The 22,674-nt window shown below is 36.8% G+C and overlaps 1 protein-coding gene across 1 annotated transcript in view; it reads right to left on the bottom strand.

Moving 5' to 3' along the window:
* Positions 1–14,779: 14,779 nt before the first annotated feature.
* The window catches only part of LOC150090513 (protein C-mannosyl-transferase DPY19L1), a 272,499-nt gene continuing 264,604 nt past the window's right edge, over positions 14,780–22,674 (bottom strand). Inside the window, exon 21 of the mRNA XM_090378261.1 lies at positions 14,780–14,971. Within this exon, the coding sequence (XP_090234387.1) occupies positions 14,831–14,971 (141 nt within the window). The 3' untranslated portion in view covers positions 14,780–14,830. The remainder of the gene's footprint in view (positions 14,972–22,674) is intronic.

Here is a 22,674-nt window from a genome sequence, read left to right as displayed (position 1 = left end):
CGTGAAAGGGAGTTTATACAGTATTTTTCACAAGAAGGTCCTCTCGTATATTGCAGTGATATTGCTGGTTAATAAGTGCCTTAGGGCTCCATCATATGGCCTTGTGAATGGAGACTATTTATAGACTCTTCTAAGACTAGTTTAAAAGGTGGTCTCTTGTATAATGGAGATAAGTACACATCTGTGCCAGTTGCTCATTCAATCTACTTAAAAGAAACTTATGACAATCTGAAGGTGCTTCTCGAGAAAATTAAATATCAAGATCACGAATGACAACTATATGGAGACTTAAAAGTGTTATTGTTCGTTTGTTATTTGGTTTTTAGGAGCATTAGTAACTAAGGCCATATTGCTCCGAGGATATGCGGTGGTCATTCCCTGACCTTTCCGCATCCTCTGTATTTGGTGGGCACGGGCTCGAACCCCGGTCTAATCAAGAAGCGTGTGCTACGCACTGCTGCTCCTGCCCACCTGGCTACGGAGGCACCTTAAAAGTGTTATGTATGTTGTTGGGGCAACAGGGTGGGTACACTAAAATGCCATGCTTTATTTGTGAATGGGATAGCAGAGCTAAAGCACTGCAGTGGACAAAGAAGCAACGGTCTCAGAGGCACAATCTTACACCGGGGTCAAAAATATTGTGCACGAAAGTTTGGTGAAGCCAGAATACTTTTACCTCCACTGCATATCAAGTTAGGCATAATGAAGCAGTTTGTTAAAGCACTGAATAAGGACGGCAACTGCTTTAAGTACCTTTGCAGTAAATTTCCCGGGTTATCTGACGCAAAACTTAAGGAGTGTATCTTCATTGGTCCCCAAATTATAAAATTTGTTTTAGATGGTCAGTTTGAAACTACTATGGCTAACATTGAAAGGGAAGCCTGGATTGCTGTTAAAAGTGTAATGGAAAACTTTCTAGGAAATCATAAATCACAGGATTATGAGAAAATTGTTCAAAATATGCTCGAAAAGTTTCACAATTTAGGTTTTACAGTCCACTCAACCACAGAGCCTATATGAGCATCAAAATTCACTTTTTGCATGCCCATCTTGATTTTTTCCCCGAAAATCTTGCACAGATGAGCAAAGAACAAGGGGAGAGATTCCATCAGGACATAAAGGAAATGGAGCAGAGGTACCAGGGAAGGTGGAATACAAGCATGATGGCTGACTACTGCTGGTGTTTAAAAAGAGAGAAACCTGGCACTGTACATAAAAGAAAAACGATTAAACGTTCTTTTCAAACAAAGAGATGAAGGTCTGATTAATGAAAAATTTCAGAATTTTGATTAATACTTGTTAGTATTTACGTAATTTTTGATATATGAAAATGTAATCAATTTGTCATTACTAAATACAATAAAGTTATATACTTTCGTAAAAAACAATACTTTATTTCTTAAACTGTGATGTATCTGGATGTGATAGAAAATAATCTTAAGTCATATTTGAAATCACAGAACATGTTTTGGCAGTAGGACCTAATGAAATTCAAACCCCAGTGAACAAACTTAAATTTGTAAATTAGTGTTATCAGGCGAGACAGAAGCCTATGGCAGATACAAGCTAATCTGTAATCAAGTCACCAAGGCAGGCTACGAGAAATCTTTGGCAAAGGATGCAAAGAAAAACAGCAAAGAGTTCTTTACTTAGGTAAACTCTAGAAGGAAAGGGATGAATCAGATTGGTCCACTTAACACAGATGGTTTGACTATTGACGATCATGCTCAGGTAGCCTGATCATCAATAGTCAAACTGAATGAGTATTTCGCATCTACATTCACACATGAGGAGTTATTCAAGGAGGGGAATGCCAGAAGTTTATCAAACTATAACAGGGAGCTAAGTGATTTTGTAATAACAGAGCAAAGCGGAAATTGTTGAAGTTAAACAAAAGGAAGGCACCTGAGGTGGATGGGATCTATCCAGTCATATTAAAGGAGTCAGCAAAGGAACTAAGCAAATCCTTAGTCATAATTATGAAAGCTTCCTTGGACTCAGGGTAGGTCCCCATGGAATGGAGATGTGTAAATGTGTCCCTGATTCACAGAGGGGGATCAAAGGGTGAAACAAGTAATTACAGACCCGTCTAACTTCTGTTCCAGGGAAAATAATGGAGTCACTGGATAAAGAAGCAATGCGGGATCAGCTAGATAAGACTGCAGTTATAGTTAAGACACAGGATGGGTTTGTTAAGGGAAAGTCTTGTTTGATAAATTTGGATCTGGTCACAGAGGAACTGGATGCAAAGAACAATTTTGATATCGTATACTTAGATTTTAGGAAAGCTTTGGATATTCTGGCACACGGAAGACTACTGTACAAATCTGAGCAGTTGTGGCATTAAGTGCAAGTTGCTACAATGGATAAAAGGATGGTTGAGTGAAAGAAGACAGAGTTGTTATCAATGGACAGTGCTCTTCATGGACTAATGTTATTAGTGGAGTCCCTCAGGGTTCAGTGTTGTGCCCATTGTTATTTTTGGTATTTATCAATGATATTGATGAAGGTATATCAGGGTTAATGTCTAAATTTGCAGATGATATGAAGGTTGGCAGGGTTGTTAATGATAGTATGCTACTGTAACAGGATCTAGAAAGTTGAGCGGGGTGGCAACTGAAGTTCAACATTGACAAATGTAAAGTATTACATATGGGTAGCAGTAACCCCGGAGTAATGTATCAAGTGGGTGGTACTACATTCAGGATAGTGAAGAATGAAAAGGACCTGGGGGTAATTGTACAGTCAGATATGAAGTTTTCTAAGAGGGAGCAAAAAGGCTGCAAGAGTAGCTCATGGTGCCTTGTCGATATACAGGAATTTTGCTAGCAGGGAAAGGGATTGATTGTCTCCTTGTATAACGTGATGGTCAGGCTACACCTTGAATACTGTATACAGGTCTGGAGGACTCATTTTAGGAAGGATGTAGAGTTGCTAGAATAATTACAGAGAAGGGAAACAAGATTGGTGAATGGAACAAGAAAGGCTTAAGTTCTGTAAATTACAGCTTCTGGAATCTAATTGAGGTGTATAAGACCCTGAATGGATTAAGCAAGCTGAATGCTAATGGGATTCTTCCTCTTGCTCAGATTACTCACCTGAGGGGGCATAAATTCAAGATGTGTGGAAATTTGCCTTTAGCCAGCGGGTAGTTTATTGCTGGAAGAGACTTCTGTCTGTTGTAGTGGAGGTCAGCAACTTAAATAAGTTCAAGGCAGAGCTAGACAAAAATTTGGAGTGAATGGATGGTTTTTTTTTTTTTTTTGGCTGATGCTTGTTTTCTTGCTTGATAAGCCTTGTTTTCTTGCATCATGTGCCTCTTCTAGCAACACTGATACAAAATATTAAAGGCATTACAGGACAACAGCCAAGAAACACCACAAAATAATTTCTTATATAAAGACATATGGACTATTAAAAACTTTGAATGCATGAATTTTAGATATTCCTACAAAGAAATCCACATGTAAAATTCATGTTATTAAGTGAAAGAATATGCAGACTACACCCCTCCCCATATAAAGCTGTCAGCAGACAATAGTTATCAAAGATAATCATAATAGCATACATCAGTGGTACCAAGAATGCGACACACTGTGACGGTAAATATGACATATGGGCATTGATCAAGATAACAGCAATGACAATTTCAAATTTCTGAAAAATAAAAAAGTAAGAAAGACAACCTAAATCTCTAACAGCTAGAGATTTAAATTACTGGGAGGGATGAAGCAAGGACAAAATTATTCAGTAATACCAGTTCTCACCTGTATATTATTTGCATGTAATGCTGTAAAAAGAATGTTAAATGACTTGGTATGGTGGCACTTAAAAGGAGATAATGTTGATCACCATTAGTATACATACTATCTCAAAGAAAGATGGCTACTGTTTAGTAGCTGCTCCGAATTATATAGGAAGAAATGTTATAATGTACAGCTATTAATAGGGGGTGACTACATATTCTGGCTATTCAGTGCATTTTAGGAAGGAGGGATTACTGATTTATTGAATTGATGTATTAATATCAAAGTTAATTTTTTCATTACTACATCAGTTTTAAAAAACTGTGATTGATTATATATACATTCGACAAACATTTCGCTAAAACAAACTGAAGAATAATAAAATATTGTTTTATTATTCTTCAGAAATAACAAATTTGTTGAAGAAAGTTAATTTTGAAACTTCCCCTAATTTTTCTGAGCAGTAAGTTAATCTGAGGAATAGATTAATCCATGGCTCAACAAACATGGTCGCCACGTTTGTGGGTCAGTTTGGCAGCTGTTAGAATGAATTGCCAGCTCTCTCTGTTTTATGATCACTGTGTCTGTATCTTGCAAGTATTGGCACGACTTTCAACAAACATACAGTGCAATTGACTTTTAGTATGGACATTAAATTATTGACAGTGTTATTTTGCAGAATAAATCTAAATGGTTGAAGGAGAGGAAGAAGCATAATAGCCTCCAATATAGCATATCCAGCTGTTAGAATACTGAAAAAAAAAAAAAAAAAAAAAAGTTACCTAGACAGCACTCTGTAATTAGTTTGTTATGGAATGTTGAGGCAGTAAATTTCATCTGTTTTTAACTGATCAGGGGAAAAAGTAAATATCTGAAGGTTATCCATTTTTGAAAACATTATCTTGTTTATTTTCTGAAGCTCTGTTTGCATGCAGGATTGCTGTAAAAGAGGAATGACCAGTAATTTAACATCCCTTATGCTTTTTTGATGTGTTGGTAATAATTTATATCATTTATCATTAATTTAACATATAGATAAAAGTTAATCACATAAAGAAATTTAAAAGCCTATAATTTTCATAGTTTAATTATAAATGGACTGTCCAATATCATAGCACGAAGTTGATTGATACCATCTGCTTAGGGGTGGTTGGCATTTTAAGAATTTAACATTACGGCAGGGAGAAAAAAATAAATGATAAGTTCAAGGTCACTGAACCTTCTTTGTAGTATTAGTATGTAGAGGGGCACCAAGTGAGTGACCTTGAGCCATGTGTTTCTCTATATTTCAACTCATCACATAACTCAAATTTTGTATGAAACAGCTGTTTCAGAACTTTTATTTTAAGTATGCCATCCACTCCTAACCCAGATTAGGCAACTAGATCTCAGCTGAGGCCTGGATTAACCTACAATATGAAATTCTGTTCAAGTGGTAGCTTAATTCTTTTGGTATCCATGTTGGAAGTAAGAATGTAGAAGAAACACAAGTATTCCCTACCTTTTTTAGTCTACTCTCTAAAAATGAAAAGCTAGTGTAGGAAATTGCCTTCTTCTCGATGCCTGTGTGTCAGCCACTAGCAATTTTTGTAAACAAAAATTGCTGGGGGGTAGACAGACATGCATGTCTAATTCAAACCAAAATTTACAGGTTTGGAGTGAGGGCAGAATCCTTGGGCATCCTGGATTGAAATGACACTCCTGGTAGAGTGTTATTTTGATCTAGCATTGTGAAAAGGTGTCCATTATTCACCATATTTAAAGAAATGAGCAATAACTTCCAACTGGTTCTACTTGTTTTTAATTCATTCTGATAGCACTGATTAAAATTCTTCCAAATAATTTGTTTTAGTTTGAGGAAACAAAAATTAAACTGCCTTGAAGAAAAATGTCACATTAAAATACACAAAGATCATCTTAATGTTCAAAATCAACTGGAACATTTATTCAGTACATTATGTTACATACATATACATGTCAAAGGTTTACATAATAAAAGCATTGTACAAATGTATAAATACATGAGTCAGCAAAGCATTTTTGAAAAATAAAGTGGCATGCTTAAAATACTTGAAATGAAAGCACTTCACTTGTGTAAAGTTTTTTAATTTATTTATTACTAATAAAGTAACATCCATACACTTCCCAATGTTTTCTCCTCCATTTTTTCAGTGATTGTGATATTTTTTTTAAAAAAAAAATTCCCACTTTTAAGCCATGGTAACCAGACGTTGCGGAAGGACAGGGCACATGATGAACATTGCACTAGGTCATCCATTAGTGGACCTGCCAAAAAGTGTGTGTTCCCTGACGTGCATGGACAGCAATGATCGAAGTCTGAGTATGTGATGCTGTTATTTGTTATTGTTGTTATTTGGTTTTTTAGCAACTAAGGCCATATTGCTCCGGGATATGCGGTGGTCATTCCCTGACCTTTCCGCATCCTCCGTATTTGGTGGTGACGGGTTCAAACCCCGGTCTAATCAAGAAGCATATGCTACGCACTGCTGCTCCTTCCCACCTGGCTACGGAGGCGCCTGAGTATGTGATGCCAAGGGTTCTGAGGAAGGTAGCCAAAGCAGGGCTCGAGACACTGGAAGGTGACAGTGATCGATGAGACAACTGGAGGTGCTCCAAATCCATCTTGGACAGGTTGAAGACTGCAATTAGACTGGTAAAAGCACATCTTTGAGTGATGACACAAGTCTAGAGGAAAGCCGTGGCCGACCACTTGAGCTTCAAGGATGACAACTGCTCCACTGTGATGACAAACATGATCGGGTTTCTGGACACCCTCAAAAGTGCAGTAGTGTGGCTCCTTCAACACTGACCAGCCCTGTTGGTGAAGGTGATTTGCAATGATGGAGATAATGGCATTGTGATGTTTAACTCCATGCATCCAACACCACTGGGAAACATGGGCTCAGTTGCAAGACAACTGGCCTGACAGTTAAGAGGAGAGGCGCAACCACTGGCAGTTCTCAAGAACGTTGGTAAGGCATTGATCCTAGTATGCACCAGATCAATTAAGTTGTGACCCAAAAGCAGCCGAGTGCCATCGCAAATCCATTGATGCTGGGCACGGACTTTCTTGGAATCAGAGAGACAGAGCAAAACCATCAAAGGAAGAGTGGAGTAGGCTGGACTAGCAACTTTTAAGTTGAAACACAGAAGAGAAAGTATGAGAACTATCCTTCAAGAGAGAGAAAGCATAGGAAACCTCCTGCTGAATCAAAGGAATTTAAACAAGAAGACGAATGACGGGAGATGGAGAGTTCTAATTTTTTTGGAGTATTTTAATCAAGATAATTTGTGCAACATGCGTTCAAACATTATATTAAAATGGCATGCTACATGAATTGTTGCTGTAAAAATATAGATTAACATTATTTGTTATTTTCACTCTTTTCTGTTCAATAGTTCAACAAGTTTATTATTCAGATGCTAAATACATAATATTTTTAAAGTGTGGCTTTTCACTGTTTACCAAGTAGCTAAGCTAGGTTTCCAAACTAAGAGTAGTTGTAGTGCTCCCCTCAACAGCTCAGAAAGCTGTTGTGACACCCGCTTCAAATAATAGTCAATATAAAGATCAAACAAATACTTTAACTGTTAAATTTAAAATGAAATGGGGGGGGGGCCTTAAAGTGGCAAAAACTTCACCACAGTTTGAAAAACACTGAACGAAGCTCTAAAGATTTGGTTATTACTGTGGATTACCTGTTCTTCCTTTCTGCATAAGCTGTCCTGGCAATAGAGAGGATATTTCTGCTGAGAATAATTTGTATAAACACTAAATTTATAAAGTTATGCAAATAATCAGTTCCTTACTTATGGTACCATTCAGAAACTTCTGTTAATCTACAGATTTGAAGCCACATTAATGTTCCTAATTACTTACTGCTGCTTTGAAAGAACTGCAGATTTATCTGGAATGTTTCTACATGCCTACAATCAGAAGGCATATAGAAACATGAGAAACTAAAGAGCAGTAAGAAAATAATCACTTCCCCCACCCCTCACTTTTTGAAATGTAACATGCAACCTAATTTAAATAAAGGTAATCTGTTTTCATTATTATCAGAATGATTATTATGGAAAAATAGAAAGGCAACAATAATCAATAGGTCATTGTCACCTAGCAACTCTATATAGTAAGATGAGCAGTGGCTCCCAATCTATGGTTTGCAGACTCTCAGGGGTCTGTGAGAGTAATACTGAAGGTCTTGGAGCTATTTTCAATGTAGCATGGTTTGCAAACTAGCTGCATAATTTTTTGATTTATTTTTGTTTTAATTTGATAGTTGATGAGATTTGGAGTGTTAGTGAAAAATAGGAAGGTAAGTTACTTACTAGTTAATAAAGTTTTGGTGAACAGAACCTTTAATAAAAAAAGATGTGGTCATTTGAATGAGCCTTCATCCTAGCTTCTGCCAATATGCAACTAGTTCTTGACTTGCATTGGAGCCTTTTTCTAAGGTTAGTATTGTTATATATTAACTCAGTAATAAGGGGTTAATATATATAATATATATGTTATATATATTAACTCAATAATAAGGGGTTAATATATATAATATGTTATATACATTAACTCAATAATAAGGGGTTATATATATATAATATATATGTTATATATATTAACTCAATAATAAGGGGTTAATCAACCACAAGTCACATCAAATCAAAAAATGACAATTAGATAGAATGACCGTTTAGCATTGTGGCAGGGACAGTGTCTCCACCCCCCACCACGAAGAGGTAGGTTGCCCTATCTAGCAAACAAAATACCCTTTATATATTTGACAAATCTGTCAAACAAAAAATCTTGACATAACCCCACCAATGTGGACTGCGTGAGGGCGAGCATCGCTCCCTCCAGCCTTGCTCGGAGGTCTGTATAGAGTGGACAGTCAAACACAATGTGAAGGCCACTCTCTGACTCTTCACAAGAGCGAAGATCCAACTGGAGCAGTCTTGACCTCAAGCCATGCCTAGTCAGGACACAGCAGACAGCTAATCCAACCTGGAGCCAAGGTCTTTGCAGCTCACGGTATGAACAGAGGAGATAGAGGCATATAAATGTCGACCCTTCTCAGAATTAGTCCATTGGTAATTACTAGTTAGTCAAGTTTTGGCAAACAGAATCTTTAAAAAACATGGGGTCAGTAAGAAACAAAAATAAAAAGGATTCTTGATGAAGAAAAGATTGGGAACCACTGGACTAGATGCAGAAAATGCTAAAAATTGCTTGCCAGTATGCCTTAATTCAAAATCACCAGCAAGTATACAATGATATACAGCATAAAGAAAGATGTGACAAGCTGAGATTCTGCAAATGTATTCCTGCAAATGTAATTATTTCTCCACTCCGATGAGAAGTATTGTAGGAGAGGATGACTGCACTGATTAATCTTAAACTTCTTTAGTCGTTAGAGGTAACAGCCTGACTCAACATACAGGATAAGACAAGAACAGAAGTAACATTAACCATCCTAGTCCTCTATATATATATATATATTTTTTTTTTTATTTATGAAAACCCCAAACAAGAGGTATTAGAACCTATAGTACTTGGGATGGAGGTTGAGAAGATGAAAGAAGATATTTGTTGACATTAAACTTGAACTTCTGTAGACTGTAATTTATCAGTGCTACAAGAATGTGTTGCTTAGCACTATGGATATGTTTAAAAGTACTGTATAAAGCAAAAATGCTTTAAGCCAAATATTTTTCATATTAAATAATGTATCAGGTGAATATTCCATCCCAGACCAAAACTGTAATACCATTAAGTGTGATATGCTCGGAAGGCAGTTTTTTTTTTTTTTTTTTTTTATGAAAACCCCAAACACGAAAGGTATCAAAACCTATAGTACTTAGTACCGTGCATGGGTTGAAGGAGAAGTATGGGGGGGAGGGGGATGCCGGAAACTTTGCTCTAGAGACTAAACATGGGTTTCACCACTTCAAGCCTCCAATAAGCAAAGTGGTGGTATTTCACCGGTTTAAATACACTATACTTGACATTCCATTCAAAATATCTTAGTAACCACCCAAAAGACCAACGTCTATACACGGATTACTCTTAATTCAAGGTATGAACAGAGCCATTAACCGAAGCCATTACACACTATACTTGACATTCCATTCAAAATATTTTAGTAACCACCCCAAAGACCAACATCTATACACGGATTACTCTTAAATCAAGGTATGAACAGAGCCATTAACCGAATCCATTATTTCACTTAAAATAATAAACTAAAAAAATTAAAACCTTGGAGGACAAAAACCACTCAGCCCAGACTACGTGAGATAAGCACAGGGAAAAAACCTCATTCATCCCAGTGAATTGGGTTACTGTCCCTGCACTGGGAGGTGGGGTCTACTATCTACTTCTCAATAAAGTCCTTTTAAACATCTTAACTACAAATTCTTTAAAGTAGGCAAACAGCTACTCATCTGTAAACAAAAACTTTTTGCACTTGGTTATGAGCACTGAATAGATCTTTCAAGAAAAAATCTTAAATCTAACTATCCAGCATAATAATGTTACAATCCAGCATAATGTGTAAGGAAGTTTCATCTCCACAAGTATACAAACTGTTTTCAACAAGACCAAGCTAAAACAATCTCAGTGCTAGGTCATGGCCAGTGATAAGAAAAGTCACTTGGAGACCGAACTGTAAACAAGGTTTCTTTTTAGGATCCACAATATCAATTCTTGGCAGAAAGGAAGTGATTGGAATCGAGTGACAAAGTGTATAAAAATCAGATAAGATCCTCTTTTCGTTTTTTAAATCATTTCTGGTGCATGCTCTGTCAACCTCAGGGCATATTATATCAAAAACATTGGCTCCAACATTATTCTCAGTGAGGAATAACAATCCAGATAATATCACCAAGTCTACAGGAAGTCTCCCTGCCAGCACATGTAAAGCATCTGTAGATACTGTATGACATGACCTGGTTGTACTCAGAAGAGTGAAACATTGTGCTAGAAAGCATTCATACAAGAGGTTTAATGATCTACCTTTAATCCTCCGGCAACCCTAATAACTCTTCTGAGCTTAGAATACAACATAATTTTATTCTTCAAGAATTTAATATGTTCTGTAAAAAAGAATTGCTCCTTTAGGCATAATCTGAAATACCTGGTAGTTCTTACATACCTTAGGGAGACTTTGTCAGTTGTTCAACTTACTCCAAATTATTAATTTACCAAAATATCAGATGCCTGAGTTTATCTGTGAATTAGAGCTACCTTGAACAAAGACAACATATGCTACTCATGTATACTGAGTGCTCAGAATCAATGAACAACTACCTGGAAATTAGCTTTTTCACTGACCATGCAAAAATCAAGGTGTGGTATGTTACATAAAAAACGTTTCTCAATTAAAAAATTATGTAACAATGAACACATTTGTAAAAAAAAGCATGCTAACATGAGGAAGTATGTATTTATCACCATATTTTGATGCATCCTTTTAACAGTTTCATCATGATCTGATGATTGTGTTTCTGTCAATCTATAGTTTTTTTTTTTCCACATACATAAACCATCTTTAGTCATATTCCATGGAAACATTCTGAGACTAACAGTTAATTCTGATATTTAATAAGATTTTGATCAAGAATGGCACAGAAATTTTTAGTAATCTTTTTTACTCTTGGGGGCCACTTTTCTCTCTGGCTGTTCATTACATACGATAGCAGATGGCTGTTTATCTTCTTATGTTGCAAACTATTGATAGAAGGAGAAGATGCTATTTTTTTTTTTTTTATTTTATATATTAATGCTTTTTTTTTTTTTTCTGTGGACTACAAATAATATTCACAGTTTTGCTGATGACAATGTGCAGCAGTGTGCAAAAATATAGAGCACCCAGCATCTTTCAGCTTTATGTAATAGAAAAATACAGCATATTTTAAAAATATGTCAAAAAATTAAAAATTGATTACTGGAGAAATACTGGTCTTGGTGGAATGCTGCTATTAAAATAATACTCTAGAAGTTATGAGTAATTGATTTTTTTTTTTTTTTTTTTTTTTTATGGAATTAAAACTTTAATTAGGTCTAAATACATAAGCTACTGCTTGCCATCATTTTTCCACCAACATGAAAATTAAATATCACTGGAATGGGGTGATGTCAAATGGGGGTGTACAGATCACTTTAAAAGGCATGTTGGTCATTCATTTTCTATTAATTATCATGTCATCTTAATCTGACCAAGCTCTGCTACTAAGCTGTACTATAAGCAGGGCTGTAGTGGCAGGTATATGCCATATACCCACTGGATTTTTTTTAGGTGAAGAGTGCATACCTTCTGATTTTTGAGACTTGAAAAAACAAATATATCGGATATATGCCATATACTCTCTGGAATTCGATTAACATGCACAGTATACCTCTGCTTTTCATAACATTCATATAGTATACCTTCTAATTTTACGCCTACTTTGACTACAGGGTTTCTGACCAGCTGACGGCAACTTTACAGAAGCTTTATTCAGAAAAACACAAGGTAAAACCGGACCAATACCACCACCTGGATTATCCCTGACTCATTAAGACGGTTGGGAAAATGGGATGCCCAGAAGCTCATCTATAAAGTGAAGGATCATCAGCATCACTACAGTTGTGTCTACTATTGAGGAGCACAATGATGAGCTGATTAGTCCACTGATGGAAAAATCACAGTATGGCTGTACGGCAAGCACAAATAAATTACACTGATATCTAATGCAAAATTTTCTGAAAATTTAAGTGTGTACAGAGAAGGGCAACAAGATTGGTGAGGGGAGCGAAGGGGTTCTCTTACCAAGAAAGGCTTAAGTTCTGCAAATTGCAGCACCTAGAGACTAGGCACCTGTGAGGTGATCCGATTGAGGTGTATAAGGCCTTAAATGGGTTGAGCACGCTGAATTCTGATGGGATTCTTCCGCTTGCTTAGATTATGAACCTGAGGGGGTATAAATTCAAATTGAGAAAAGACAATTGTAGAACAGATGTGCGGAAATTTGCATTTGGCCAGCAGGTGGTTAATTGCTGGAACAAACTTTCATCTGTCGTAGAAGTTGATAGCTTAAATAAATTCAAGGAGGAACTGGACAAACTTTTAGAGGGAATGGATGTGATTTTTTTTTTTTGGCTGATGCTACATAAACTCATATGCTTGCTTTCTTGCATCACATGCCTCTATTATTATTACTACTACTACAAAGTCCAATTTTCACTGAATGAAAATGAACACCCACAACTGCTGCATTTAGGCCATGAAAAACCTGCATGCTTACATCAAATATGCTTTTCAGGTAACAGAAGTACCAAACTTATGCTCAGTACTGAACTGTGGTGGAGGACACAGTGAACTGCTGCTGTAAATTTATGAACCATATGTCTCATTGATATTACTGTGCAGAATTCCACCCCCCCCCTTCTGGTGATATTTGAAATTAAATAAAGTTTCAGTTCCATAAAAAATACCATAACTGATTTTAATTTTTTGCCAGACTTTTGGAAACACCATGTCAAAAACCAGCTGAGCAAATGATTATTATATTGCCCTAATTTATTTAGTAAAGAAAAAATCCACAGATCTGAACACAGCATTCTGTTTAAATGAAAATTATAGATGTTTCTCAAAAATTTCACAGAAATCTTAGGAAGATTTGAATGTCATGAACCTCAAAGTGGTGTTCATCATGATGTTGGGTCTTATGACTTACCTGTATAGCTAGCTTTTGTTATGGATGAAATTACAAGTAACAGTGCAGTTGTAAGTGGAAAATCAATTTGTTAAGAGAAACATGTTGAAAACATGTTTCGATTTTTTTTTGCAACTAAGAAAGCCAGGGTTGGCATCGTTAAAACGTATAAACATTGACAATTGCTATATTGGAAACCTAGTCAAATAATATGTAGCTGTCAACTGAAGGATGGTCACATACAATGAACAAAAGTGTTGTACTACCATTGTTAAGGGGAAATGAAAAGATACACTCAAAAGTAGCTGATCTGAAATTCAGGCAGGTCAAACAACAACTAGAATGGACCAATAATCACAAATATATGAATAATGGTCACATGTAATTTGGAATGATGAGTTGCATTTTGAATGAATAAAATATGCAGATTGTTTATGCAATGCAAATCATATGAAGAAAATTATTCATTCGGTTTCAAAAATGATATCCAAGGCAGCGAAGTCCAAATCAACATGTGGGTGTGCTGTACAGAGGGAAGACCAGATTCTTTTGTATTCTACAAAGTTAGTCTAAATGCAGACAGCCTTAATAAAATTGCTGCAAAACACAAGAAACCAATGACTGGCTCTTTCAACAGACAACACATCACACCATAAAGCAAAAAAAAAATAAGTAGTTTAAAAATTAACCCAAGTGATTTTGTTGGACCTCTTAAGCAGCATCTTGATGGTTGCTGATTTAATTCAAATAGTGATGTGTAGCTTTAAGCTGAATATCAGCATTTCTAATTGTACAAGGCTCTAATTTTTATACCAGTGGTCTAAGTGATTCAATTTCTCATTGTGACAATGTCTTAAACATGAAAATGCAGCAAATAAATGTAATTTCATATGTGCAATATAATAATTCTCAAATTAAAACATTTGCAAAATAACAGTTCTGTATGTTGTTGCATGCACATGCTTCACATAACTGTTTTCACAGATAGTTAAACTATTTACGAAAATGGCTATATGAAGCATGTGCATGCAGCAAAACACAGGACCGGTAATTTTACATATTTAGTAATACATCAAATGAATAATAACCTAACTCAAACTGAGAAAAATAAAGTATTTCCACTGCAATTTTAAATATAGTACTTTTGTCTCCACAATAAATCACAATGGTTTTTAAAATATTTAAATGTTTATAAATTTTATATCAAAATAATCATATTTTCCTTTAAAAAGATGCAATTATTGTTAAGATGGGGCATGATGAATAAAATGAATTTTTCCCTCTCCACCTTTTCCTAAATTGAATGAGACTTTTTTTTTTTTATGTGAAATTTACAAGAAAAATCTAACAATAGTATAAGGAATACTTTAAACTTTGAGAACAGCATAGGCCGAGTTTCTAAAGACACCAGTAAAGGGAGATGGATCCCGCATTAACTGACTGCAGAGGGATTCTTTTCCTTTATTTGCAGGATCTTCAACATCCCAGATATCAACTAATCCACAGCCCTCCCTGAAAGGGGAAAAAATATATATATCAACATTCAGACAAGAGAAGAGTTTTATATTGAAATCTAAAAGATAAATAAAATATTCAATTTAGTAAATCCTCGTATTAACAATCTTAATTCAATAACTGGAAATAATGTTCAGTATCCACTGAACCAGGCTTTTTGGTCCATACTAGAACCAGTAATGTAACTGCTTCAGTCTGATGGTATTTGCTATTGGTTAAAATCTTTTTGCAATAAAGCAAAGTGCCAAGGACCCAGGATTTTCCTTACCCATTACCTTTCACCTGCCTGTTTAGCATGTCAAGCATCAGTAGTGAGCCACCTGAATCTTCAACAAGGGTACTTGAGAACTCTTCAGACTTGGAATAAGCTTTAGTTAGTTTCCATTGTGTCTATAATGGAACAGGAAAATTTCAAGTTCTTCTACTTCACACTTTTGCAACTGGTAGGTGCAGTGAAATGTATATTACAGCATTTAATGTTTTTTTTTTTTATTTCACAATGCAGAAATTTTTCACGCGACTGCCAACTTAGGAGACCATATGTATTTAGAGTTTAATAGACAATTTTTTTTTTTTTTTTTATGTAAACCCCAAACACGAGAGGTATTAGAACCTACAGTACTTGGTACCATGCTTGCGTCGGAGGTTGAGAAGATGAAAGAAGATATATGTTGACATTAGACTTGAACTTCTGTAGACTGTAATTTTCAGGAAATAGATATAAGGAAGGTTGTTCCAGAAAATGGCAGTTAAATAAATAAACAAAGAAGATGAAAAGTTGGTTCTGTGAGTTTGAAGTTGGACAGTAAATGGATATTGGCAGCACTTGTTTGGACTGTTTTGAAAGAGAGAGAGTGGGAATTATAGAACCCAATTCAGAAGAACAGTGCCCATGGAAATATCTGTAGAAGAGGCATGCAGCAGAAACAGTACGTCTATGAGACAGCGAGTGGAGAGACTCTGTTAGAGATGAATCATTAATTAACCTAACTGCCCTCTTCTGAATGGAATCAAGCCAGAGAGAGGTTTTGGGGGAACAACCCCAGATGTGAGAACAATATTCTATGGTAGGGCAGATTTGCGATTTGTAAAGAGTGAACAGCTGTTTGGAAGAAAAGTGATGCCAAGAGCGAAAGAGAACCAAGTTTTTTAGATGCAGAGGAAGCAATATTTGTAATGTGCTTGGGCCAAGAGAGATTAGAAGTCAGGGCAATCCCAAAAAGAGATATATCATTTTGCCTAGAAATTGGTGTGTCACCAAACATAAGCATAGCAGCAGAAGAATCCTTTTTGTGACTGAGTTTTAATCTCCAGTGGGGCAAAGACAACTTAGTTGATTGAAATCAACTAAGTTGTCTTTCCCCCACTGGAGAATTACCTGGAGATTGACATTTAAAGAATTGGTAGCAGATTTATGAGAAGTTGAAGCAGATTGAGCAGGACAAGGTTTCTCAAAATGGAAAGTGGAATGCAATGTGCTATCATCGGCAAAACTATGGATAGGATTTCCAGTCAATGGAAGAAGGTCATTAATATGCAAGAGGAAAAGAGTGGGAGAAAGAACTAAACCTTGGGAGACACTGGCATTAGTGGGGAAGTTAGAAGACAGAGAGCCATCACCCTCAGTGAGCGATCAGAAAGAAAACTGGATAATCAATTACAAAAAACAGTTGGCAAACTATAAGATGGAAGCTTGTTTAGAAGACCTTTATGCCAAACACGATCGAAAGCCTTTGAGATGTCAAGAGCAACTGCTTGTGTTTCACCGAACTTTTCCATTGAATTAGTCCATAAATGGGTAACATACGCCAGAATATCATCAGTGGATGAACACTGACGGAATCCATACTGCGATTGTTGATCAGATGGAAGGTTTCTAGGTAGTTTATGAGTTGGTGGTTAATTGATTTCTGTATTACTTCGGAAAGAGTAGAAGTAATTGCAATGGGATGATGATTGGATGGGAGGGATTTGTCACCCTTTTTAGGAACTGGCTGGATATGAGCAATTTCCAAGCAGAAGGAAAAACACCTTTGGAATAAGAAAGTGGAAAAAGGCGGCAAAGAACAGGAGTAAGTTCAGGAGCACAGGTTTTGGGAACAAGTGGAGAAATATCATCGGGACCTGGAGCTTTCGGAGCATCAAGATTTTTCAAAATCCTTCTGACATCCTTTTGACGGAAGACCACAGAAGGCACTGAATGGAGCGTGTTGGGAATGGTGGGAGGTGTTTTACCAAGATCATTAATACACGAGTTGGAAGAAAAATGGGATGCTAGCAGGTCAGCTTTATCCTTGGCTGAAGTGACAACAGAACCATCTGGTTTGGACAGAGGTGAGAGCAAAGATGGGCAAAAGTTCCGGCCAAAAACTTTGGCAAGAGACCAGAATGCTCGGCTACCATTAGGGCAACAAGTAAGTTTTCTACTCTTAGCCTGTTCAAACTCTAGTTTGGACTGATTAATAACTGCTTTACAATTGTTGCGAGCTTTGGTGTAGGCAGAAAATGAAACTGAAGAATTAGAAACAAGCCAATTACGATATGCAACGTTCTTCTCTTGGACAGCCTTAGCACATTTATTGGAAAACCAAGGATTAGATAAAGGGCAAGATTTTAAAGTGGAGTGTGGGATAAAGGATTCCATTCCTGCAAGAATAATTTCACTGACATGATCTCAGCAAATGCTAACATCAGAAGTTTTGAAACAGTAATCCGACCAAGGAAAAGAAGAAAAGTCTCGCAGGTCATCCCATTTTGCATTCTTGTAATGCTAAACAACACGAGGCTGGGAATAGCCATGAGATAAAGGCTCCATTGGAGAAGAGAATCACCAATTTGTGATCTGAAGTGCCTAAAGGACCTCTCACTTCGACCGTGTACTTAGAAAGGTTATTTCTGAGAAAAAGATCAAGCGTGTTGGCTGTATGGGTAGGATTGTCTGGTATTCTTGAAGGTAAATGAACAATCTGTGCAAGGTCATTAGTAATTGCAAAAGCCTCAGCATTTCAACCAGATGGTTCGGTTGCCAGAAAACGGAAGCCAGCTGGAGTTGTGAACATTAAAATCACTAAGGAAAATTACCTCACTGTTAGGAAAGTTGGACTGGAGAAAGTCAAGTTGCAAAGAGAGGAAGTCAAAGAGTTCCAAGTGATTAATGGAGTTCGGAGAACAGTAGAGAGATTTTAAGCCAGAGAAGATCAAAATAAGGAGATTCCAAATTACCAAGTCTCTGATAGGGAATATTGGAACAGACATATGCACAAGTACCACCTTTGAGGCGAAAGGAATCATACAGTGAATAATTTGGGCAACTGAGATGAGCAGTAGGTGAATCAACCGATAACTGACATTCTGTGAGAAAAAGTACATGGGTTTGGCAGACTGCAAGTGGAAATGGACATCGTTGAGATTAGAATTGAGACCACGTATATTTGTGATATGAATTACGAAGTGTTTGTGAGGTTTAGATCTTTTTGCTGATGAGCTTACTCTATTAGTTTGACAATTCATGGTGTATTCAATGGTAAGAAAAAGGGGTGGGGCATGCTGTATGAAGTAATGAAATTTTTGGGTATGGCATACACATGGTAAGAATATACCCAGATCCTTAACATAACGTGACCTCGACTATGTTCCCCCGCATACACACTACTCGGACTCCCTCCAGTCACTATCTGGCGGAGTAGAGGTAGCAAGATTATACACTAGCTGATCAGGAAGCCTCCTAGAGAGTTACCAATAGAGATTTTAAGCCAGGTGTACTAACTAGTGGCCGGCTTGTGAACACCGTTTTAGAGCTGTACCCTCGAAATGTAAGGAAGATTGGATCTTGTCACAATGTTCATCATAACCTCAAAAGTCATCAATCACAGTGCACGATGGAAGAGATGGGGAAGGGTTCACCGGAACTTAGCTCTGGAGACTAAATGTGGGTTCCACCACTTCAAGCCAATAAGCAAAGTTCTGGTATTGCACCAGTTGATGAGTCATCTACCACCTAGTACTGCCTGGTAACACAGAGGGGGGGTGACATTCCTCCATGTGGTGTTGTGGAGGAATGTCACCGCCTTGACCCCTGCTTACATTGGTTCACACCTGGGTGGTCACCCACCATGTGCTTGTGCATGGAGGTTATACCCAGGATTACTAACAGTCCCACCATCACAAAGGTGCAAGCAGAGGATTTGGTTGTCACAGACCGTCCAGACTTTGCCAAAATTGAGTCCACTTGACTTGAGTGTCTCCCGAATATCAGTTCCATCAGCGTTTTAGATTCCCAGGTAGTTCAGCTTGTCTGGGATATCTGTGATAATCTCAAGGACGTAATTGGGTTTAGCACACAGGCCTTACCACCATATAGACCATTAAATTGAGATTTCACTTCAGAAAGGGTTTAACAATAGTGAAATTATAGTAACCTTATAATACCGTGATAAATCTGACTAAAAAATGAATAGCAAATGCTTAGAAAACGGTACTCACCTTGTATAAATCTGCAATAAATTTTTTTGGTAGATGATGGTTAAATTTAGGTTGGAAGAAGCATTAAAAAGAACTAAGGCGGGGAATGGGGTGAAAATATTTTAAATGGATTTTAAAATGAGCGCAAGGAAGCAGAAATGCAGATCTCCAATCCTTGGTTGTCATAAAGAAGTTAAAAGACGTAAATGAAAAAAAGAGAGAAGACCGGTGGTGCCAATAGTCGTTACGAGAGACTTTCGTAAGTAAACTGTCATCAGTTGGCAAACGGAAGAGAAGTGAGCGCGTGTTGTATTTAAAGTTTATCTAAACTCCCATGATGCTCTTTTTGACACGTGGGAACTTTAGCCGCGAGAGGTTCCAAGCCGGTGAAAGGTTGAAGGGAAGTTTAGCGTTAATAATGTTGAGATCGGAATGGTGTCGGTTCCATTCGATGGTGAGGGCTTCATATTGAAGAATTCTGTACCTCGATCTAAGTTTAATAATAGTGATGGCAGAGTCAACAAGGGGGGATGTGGTTGTGGGTTTGAGCATGGGTTGTTAACTCAGTGCAGGATTGACTTGTCTTGAAACTGTTGAAGTGGTAGTATGCGCGGGTATTGGAAGTTGTGGAAGAACCGAATTTGGTGGTAGTGCTGCTGATGTAACAGGTGTCGCAGTTTGGTTGGCATTTTATGAGATATTTGTGTGTATCTTTATAAGAATTAAATAGGGAACCTAGTTTATTGTAAGTGGAGAAGGTGAGGGAGATGTCGGTATCTTTGAATGTACGTCAGAATTGTGCTGCGAGTTCACTATGGTAAGGGAGAACTATGTGAGTATTTGTCTTGTTACTGTGTGTGGTGGGGTAGTAGTAGGGTTATTAATACTGTTTTTAACGGTGGATATCGTGTGTTGGATATTAAAATTCAATACAATACATGACAGGCTAAAAATTGCCCTCGAAATCGCAATGGACAACCAGATTAATTTTCTTAATCTCACTATTTATACAACAGACACAAATTTAAATACCAAGATTTTCAGAAAAAACACGCACAGCGGTAAATATCTACATTTCACTTCACATCATCCCCTTAGTACCAAAAAAGCCGTCCTACACAACCAAATCTACAACGCTATCAAATTCACCTCTTCACAAAATGATCTACACAATGAACTTCAATACCTTACTGATAAATTCATTGCCAGGAGCTACCCCCTCAACTCATCCAACACACAATATCCACCGTTAAAAACAGTATTAATAACCCCACCAGACACAATCACAAGATAAATACTCGCATAGTTCTCCCTTACCATAGTGAACTCGCACAATTCCGACGTACATTCAAAGATACCGACATCTCTCTTACCCTCTCCACTTACAATAAACTAGGTTCCCTATTTAATTCTTATAAAGATACACACAAATATCCCATCAATGATCTCAATAACATAATATATCTCATAAAATGCCAACAAAACTGAGACACCTGTTAACATCGGCAGCACTACCACCAAATTCGGTTCTTCCACAACTTCCAATACCCGCGCATACTACCACTTCAACAGTTTCAAGACAAGTCAATCCTGCACTGAGTTAACAACCCATGCTCAAACCCACAACCACACCCCCTTGTTGACTCTGCCATCACTATTATTAAACTTAGATTGAGCTACAGAATTCTTCAATATGAAGCCCTCACCATCGAATGGTACCGACACCATTCCAATCTCAACATTATTAACGCTAAACTTCCCTTCAATCTTTCACCGGCTTGGAATCTCTCGCGGCTAAAGTTCCCACGTGTCAAAAAGAGCATCATGGGAGTTTAGATAAACTTTAAATACAACACGCGCTCACTTCTCTTCCATTTGCCAACTGATGACGGTTTACTTACGAAAGTCCCTCGTAACGACTATTGGCACCACCGGTCTTCTCTCTTTTTTTCATTTACGTCTTTTAACCTCTTTATGACAACCAAGGATTGGAGATCTGCATTTCTATTTCTTTGCGCTCATTTTAAAATCTGTTTAAAATATTTTCACCCCATTCCCCGCCTTAGTTCTTTTTAATGCTTCTTCCAACCTAAATTTAACCACCATCTACTAAAAAAAATTATTGCAGATTTATACAAGGTGAGTACCGTTTTCTAAGCATTTGCTATTCATTTTTTAGAAAGGGTTTAATTAATGGTGGTGACATTAATTTAATGAAGCAATCAAAAAAATAGATGGGGATGAATCAAAAATTGACAAACTATTTGTGTATGATAATGTAGTATATCTTGTATTTTCATAAATTTGAATATTTATTAAAATGGTTCAAAGAAGCTTCATATCAGTGTGTTAGCTTATATATATATATATATAAGTTGTATTAATATTAAATTAAGTATGCATAAATGGATGTGAAAGTTACACAAGGTGCCAGTAGCTATAATGGCGAGAAAAGTAGAAAAAGAAGAGTAGTAGATTTGTGAAAGGTGATTTTGATTTGGTAGTTGTTGGCGCATCGGCTTCTGTGGCCATATTGCACCTCCCAAGGTTTTTGCAGTACTTTGATCCATGGCCGAGGCGGGAATCGAACCCGCGACCTTTGGGTTGCCGGGCAGGTACTTTACCCACTTGGCTAGCCCGGTCGGCAGTGTGAAAGGTGAAAGAATGTTAATATCCGAGAAGTTATGATAAATTAAGTAAATTATGGGCTGAATTGCCAAGCCATACCTGATTTATTTATTTATCTTGCATTCACCGAAACCATTTCATCAACTATATACCTATTTTCATACGTAACTCTTTAAACAATGTAATCCCTTAAAGAGGTTTACACTGAATACCCATTTATTTATACTCACTCACTCACTCACACACACACACACACACTTATATAATGAAATTGATTGTTCCCTTGAAAAAATTCGTTATACAGAAATTTTGTTATAAAGAAATATGACCTTTTCAACAATGAAAAATACTGTAAATTCAGAAATATAGTAAAAGATGGGAAATAAATCAGAAATAAGTGGGAATGGTTACATTTTAAAACAATTTATTAATACATACATATTAAGAAATGACTATGTACATGATGTGCAAAATATATTTGTACACTTTTAAGAATTATGTCATAAAATATTTGGTTATTTTTTGTTGTACACTAGATTCTAAAAATTTTCATAATCGCTCATAAAAATGTTCGAATTTGTTTAAACTTTAACCACTCAGATATATT

Source organism: Mastigoproctus giganteus, chromosome 1, assembly GCF_048544385.1.
Source record: "Mastigoproctus giganteus isolate SK-2022 chromosome 1, ASM4854438v1, whole genome shotgun sequence".
Lineage (NCBI taxonomy): Eukaryota > Metazoa > Arthropoda > Arachnida > Uropygi > Thelyphonidae > Mastigoproctus > Mastigoproctus giganteus.
This window is presented reverse-complemented; position numbering and strand designations above follow the sequence as displayed.